Source organism: Macaca thibetana, chromosome 9 (assembly GCF_024542745.1).
Source record: "Macaca thibetana thibetana isolate TM-01 chromosome 9, ASM2454274v1, whole genome shotgun sequence".
Classification (NCBI taxonomy): Eukaryota; Metazoa; Chordata; class Mammalia; order Primates; family Cercopithecidae; genus Macaca; species Macaca thibetana.
This window is the reverse complement of record NC_065586.1, coordinates 118,010,196-118,015,663: the sequence shown is the minus strand read 5'-3', so window position 1 is coordinate 118,015,663 and position 5,468 is coordinate 118,010,196. Positions and strand designations below refer to the sequence as shown.

Here is a 5,468-nt window from a genome sequence, read left to right as displayed (position 1 = left end):
GTGAGTGTTCTCGACGCCGGAGGTAGCGCTGCCGCTTCGCGCCCAACCCCTGGCGCGCCCGCCGCGCCCGGACAAGCCCTCGGCGAGGGCAAGAGCGGACTCGCGCCCGGACTCCCGCTTCCCTTCCCCTCTCAACTCTCCCCATACTGTTTCCCTTCCCGCTCCGTCTCTCCGCCTCACCCGCACTGACGACGGCGGCCCCTTACGGAGAAGGAACGGAAATAATGGAAAGCTGCCCTCGGTCAAGATGGCGCGGCCGGCGTCAGCTCCAAGAGGCGCCGGGCCGACCGGGCCTGCGGGCGCCCGAGTGGCTTCGCGTGAGCCTCGGGGGCTCCCGGGCGGCGCGCTGCATTGTGGGGTGGCGGTGGCGGCGGCGGCTGCGACGCTGAGCCGGGCGCCTGTGCGTTCGCGGGGCCGAGGCCATGGCTTTCTGGGCTGGGGGTTCGCCCAGCATCGTGGACTATTTCCCCAGCGAGGACTTCTACCGCTGCGGCTACTGCAAGAACGAGTCGGGCAGCCGCTCCAATGGTGAGCGAGCCGGGCCGGCGGGCGTGGGAAGCCGGGCGCCCGGGTCTCGGGATCCCGGGGTCCCCCAGCGAGGACGCGAGGGGGCCGGAGCCCCTGGGCGGCCCCAGTGCCACGGCCGAGACGAAGGGGGGCACCCTTGGGAGGGCTGCGGCGCCAGCTTAACGGGGCAGCTTCGCGGTGCCTGTTCTGCAGGAAAGTCCCCACCAGTGCCCAGACCCTCGAAATCGTTGTGGTCTCCCCAGAGTCGGGAGACGGACACCCGTCTGGGGTAGATTGTGTGAGGTGAAGGACGGCGCGCTGTGCCAGGGAATGCCCCAGAGCCGTAGTTAATGGCCGGGGCGGATCGGTGGGTGCTGCAGTGGGAGCGTCCCGGGAGCGAGGAGGAGACGCGGTGCAGAAGGAGCTGTGGGTGTGCACACAGGTGCCGGTCTTGTGTGAATCAGACGTCCCTGGACGAATGTACAGGATGAGCCCCTTGCATCTCTGGGTTAAAAAAAAAAAAAAGACAAGAAACTGGTGACCGCGGTCGCTACCGGCGAGAGATTGTCCTGATCTGTTTGAAATTTTTACCATTTGCTTATGTGCCGTGTGTTTCCTCCACCCACCCCGACGACAGCAAAGCCAGCCCACAAGTTTGTTTGGTTTTTCCATCGTGATTCATATTTCTTGGGGGGAGATTCGTTGTTGGTAAACAAAACATCGTGTTTATTTCCTCTCTTGCCATGCATTGGCCAATATAGAATGTCCAATCTATTATTTTAGTAGAACAGTCTAGCTTTGTGGAAAACGAGATTTGCATGAAAACACACAGGCATTTTCCATGAAAAAGGTATAAGTGGGGAATAATTTGGTCGATAACGGTGTGTGCATTTACTCCTTCATTAAAAGTGTTTATTAAGTGCTTCTTGTGGGCAGCGGTCTTGTGTAGACAGTTATGCAATCATTAGAAGTGAGGATTATGAAGACTAAATGGAAAAATGCTTCCAGTTTGGAGTTAAACGGAGGAAATCAACAGGATGCAAATGACTTATGCGACATGATTACAGTTCTGAAAGGAAGAAGGCCCGGAAGCACACCAAATAGTGACAGTGGTAATACGGCCTTAGAGTAATATGGATTTCTACTTTCTTTTTTTCAGAATTTTTGTATTTTGGCTATAATATTTATAAAATCAATAAGTTACATTAAACGTGCCTAAAATTAATGTTTTAATAGGTCATTACTTATTTTTTCCCAGTAATTGTGGTAAGAGGAAATTGGCTAACATAAATGTCTTGTGTTTCACATTTTGTCGAAGAAACCTGCCTGCAGCCTTTCCATCAAGAGAAAATAATAATCAATTTCTAGTATCTCGATTTTAATTTTAATACTGTTTATTATGGGGCATCTACTTACTTGGTAGGTGAGTTTTATTTTTTTATTTACAGATGATGAAATTGAGGCTCATTGGGTAACTCCTTAGTGTCAGTGAGTGCCTGCCAGGTTTCCGGATATTTCTGTTGGACTCCAGTGTCATGCTTTTCGCACTATATCCTGCTCTATCAAGCCTGTCTCTATCTTTACATATCTCTGATGTGATTTACTGTTTACAAAAGGGAAAAATCCATTTATTTATTTATGTATTTATTTATTTATTTTGAGACGGAGTTTCACTTTTGTTGCCCAGCCTGGAGTACAGTGGCGTGATCTAGGCTCACCGCGACCGCTGCCTCCCAGGTTAAAGGGATTCTCCTGCCTCAGCCTCCCTAGTAGCTGTGATTACAGGTGTCTGCCACCACGCCCAGCTACTTTTTTTGTATTTTTAGTGGAGACGGGTTTCACCATATTGGCTAGGCTTGGTCTTGATCTCCTGACCTCAGGTGATCCACCCACCTCGGCCTCCCAAAGTGCTGGGATTACAGACATGAGCCATCGTAAGCGGCCCATTTCTTTTTTAACTTTAGTTTTTTTTTTTGTTTGTTTGTTTTTTAAAGAGACAGGGTTTCGCTCCTTCGCTCAGGCTGGAGTGCAGTGGTGCGTTCATGGCTTACTGCAGCCTCAAATCTCAAATTCCTGGCCTCAAGCCTTCTCCCACCTCAGCCTCCCAAGTAGCTGGGAGCATAGGCACAGGCCACAAAGCCTGATTAATTATTATCATTATTTATTTTTTGTGGAAAAGGAGACTTGCTGTGTTGCCCAGGCTGGTCTTGAACTCCTGACCTCAAGTGATCTTCCACGTTGGCCTTCCAAAGTGTTGGGATTATAGGCTTGAGCCACCATCTCATGAAGCCTTAACTTTAGTTCTGATATGCCTTTAAATGTTTCCTCATAGACTTCGTTTTTTTCCGTGGTTGTGTAATTATTCCATCATGTCGACAACATCATAGTCCCTGTAATCATCTTCCTGTTCCTTGGCATTTGAGCTACTTTTAGTTCTTACACTTAGAAGGAATATTGTTACATGCTTTTCTCCAATTTTTAATGTTCAAGACTGTACCGTAAATATATACCTATATATAAATCAGGAGAACTAATAAGTACAAAACATTCTGTTAAGTTTTCTGAAGAGACCAGTATGTTAAATCATTGGGGATATTATTAAACTTTGAAGGTCTGATGCAGTCGAATTGCAGTGAGGACCTAAATTTATGATGTCATAGAGACTATTGACTAATTCTCAAATAAATATAATGACTTTGATGTGTTTTATTGAATTAAAGTATATATAATGTCATTTTTTATTTGTGCTGTATGTATGCCAAACTAACAGATGTGAAGTATGTACAAACTTTTCATTTATCCAATATGACAATTTGAGTGTTTTGGAATTTTAACCTAAACACTCTTTTTCTTTTTTTTTTTTTTTTTTTGGTTTTTTTTTTTTTGAGACGGAGTCTCGCTCTGTCGCCCAGGCTGGAGTGCAGTGGCCAGATCTCAGCTCACTGCAAGCTCCACCTCCCGGGTTCACGCCATTCTCCTGCATCAGCCTCCCAAGTAGCTGGGACTACAGGCGCCCGCCACCTCGCCCGGCTAGTGTTTTGTACTTTTTAGTAGAGACGGGGTTTCACCGTATTAACCAGGATGGTCTCGATCTCCTGACCTCGTGATCCGCCGGTCTCGGCCTCCCAAAGTGCTGGGATTACAGGCTTGAGCCACCGCGCCCGGCCTTTCTTTTTTTTTTTTGAGACGGAATCTTACTCCGTCGCCAGGGCTGGAGTGCAGTGGCGTGATCTCGGCTCACTGCAATCTCCACCTCCCAGGTTCATGTGATTCTCCTGCCTCAGCCTCCTGAGTAGCTGGGATTACAGGCACCTGCCACTATACCCAGCTAAATTTTTGTATTTTTAGTAGAGATGGGGTTTCACCATGTTGGCCAGGCTGGTCTCGAACTCCTGACCTCGTGATTTGCCTGCCTCGGCCTCCCAAAGTGCTGGGATTACAGGCATGAGCCACCATGCCCAGCCAAACACTCCTATTTTTAAAAATCACACTTTGAATTTAAAAAAGAAAAATGTTACCGTGCCGTAATTAACACACTACTTATTTTTTCAGGCATGTGGGCACATTCCATGACAGTACAGGATTATCAGGATCTCATAGACCGAGGATGGCGAAGGTAAAGCTTCCAGATACAAAGAGACTTCCTACGGTTACTCAGGTTCTTGAAAAATACAGCATGCCTTTAAAATGCTTTCCTGTTGTTGGAAAGAGGTTTAAGAAAATTTTTATTATATTCTTTGTGTAGTGATTTTTTTTCTTTTTTAAAAAACTTTATTAGAAAAATGTCAAATATCTATAAAAGCAGAGAGTGCATTAGAATGCACCTCAGGTACCTATCACTAAGCTTCAGCAGTTATTAACATTCTGCCAATAATGTTTGATTCTCCTGCTCATCCTTTTAATAATTTAACAGCAAATTGCATCAGTAGGTTATTATGACATTTTTCCTATCAATAGATTGGCAATAAGTATGTGTCTCTAAGAGAGGTCTTTTTTTCTTTTTAACTTATCCACAATGCTATATCTCACCTTACAAAATTAATAAAAATTCTTCGATGTTACCTGTTACCTACTTTTTATTAGATTTTCTAGATTGTCTCAAAAATGTCTTCTTTAACAGTTAGTTTATTTGAATAAGGATTTCCTTAAAGTCCGCACATGGCCTGTTTTGAGTAGTTATTTTTATGTGGATGATTTTTAAGTAACTCTCAGGTAAAGTTCCTTGTGTAAATATAAGTAATAGTAAATACAATATGCTAATACTCGCCAAAGACGTGGGATTGGGAGCACCAGCTGAAACATCACAACTTTCCTTCAACTTAATAATGAGATTCAAAAGGTAGACTTAGGTCAGATTTTAAAGGGCTTTGTATGCCATGATAAGGAACTTTTCTTTCTTTTTTAGAGATGAGGTCTCACTCTGTTGCCCAGGCTAGAGTACAGTGGCATCATCATAGCTCACTGTAACCCCGAATTCCCACACTCAAGTGATCCTCTTACCTCAGCCTCTGCACTTTCTAGGACTACTGGTGTGCATCACAACACCTGGCTAATTTTTCAGTTTTTTGTAAGATCTTGCTTTGTTGCCCATGCTGGTCTCGACCACCTGGTTGCAAGTGTTCTTCCAGCTTAGCTTTTCAAAGTGTTGGGATTATAGGTATGAACGTATAATGCCTGGCCAGAACTTTTAAAAGGTAGAAGGCAGTCATAGAAGAATTTTATGGTAAGAGAAATGTGATGGAATTTGTTTTAGAAAAGATTGTTCAAATGGCTGAGAGGTATTTGAGGGGGTGGTCAGAGAGGCAGGAAGATGAGTTCAGAGGTTATTGCGCTATCTAGATGTGCGATGATGAGGACTGTCACCTTAGTGGCAATGGTGATAGAGAAGAGGGGACAATTAAAGATAGGGTTTAAAGTGGGGGAAAGCTTGCTGGCAGGATATAGAGGTGAATTCCAGGGAG

The 5,468-nt window shown here is 45.3% G+C and overlaps 1 protein-coding gene across 4 annotated transcripts in view; it reads left to right on the top strand.

Moving 5' to 3' along the window:
* Positions 1-5,468, top strand: part of ATE1 (arginyltransferase 1) — a 186,943-nt gene that overhangs the window by 146 nt on the left and 181,329 nt on the right. For 2 of the 4 annotated variants that reach the window (XM_050804582.1, XM_050804579.1), the window contains exons 1-2: positions 342-528; positions 4,060-4,123. In XM_050804582.1, coding sequence (XP_050660539.1) covers positions 423-528; positions 4,060-4,123 — 170 coding nt within the window. In that variant the 5' untranslated portion in view covers positions 342-422. Of the gene's footprint in view, positions 1-309; positions 529-4,059; positions 4,124-5,468 lie in introns of those variants that run through there. The other 2 variants (XM_050804580.1, XM_050804581.1) reach the window with 2 other exon arrangements.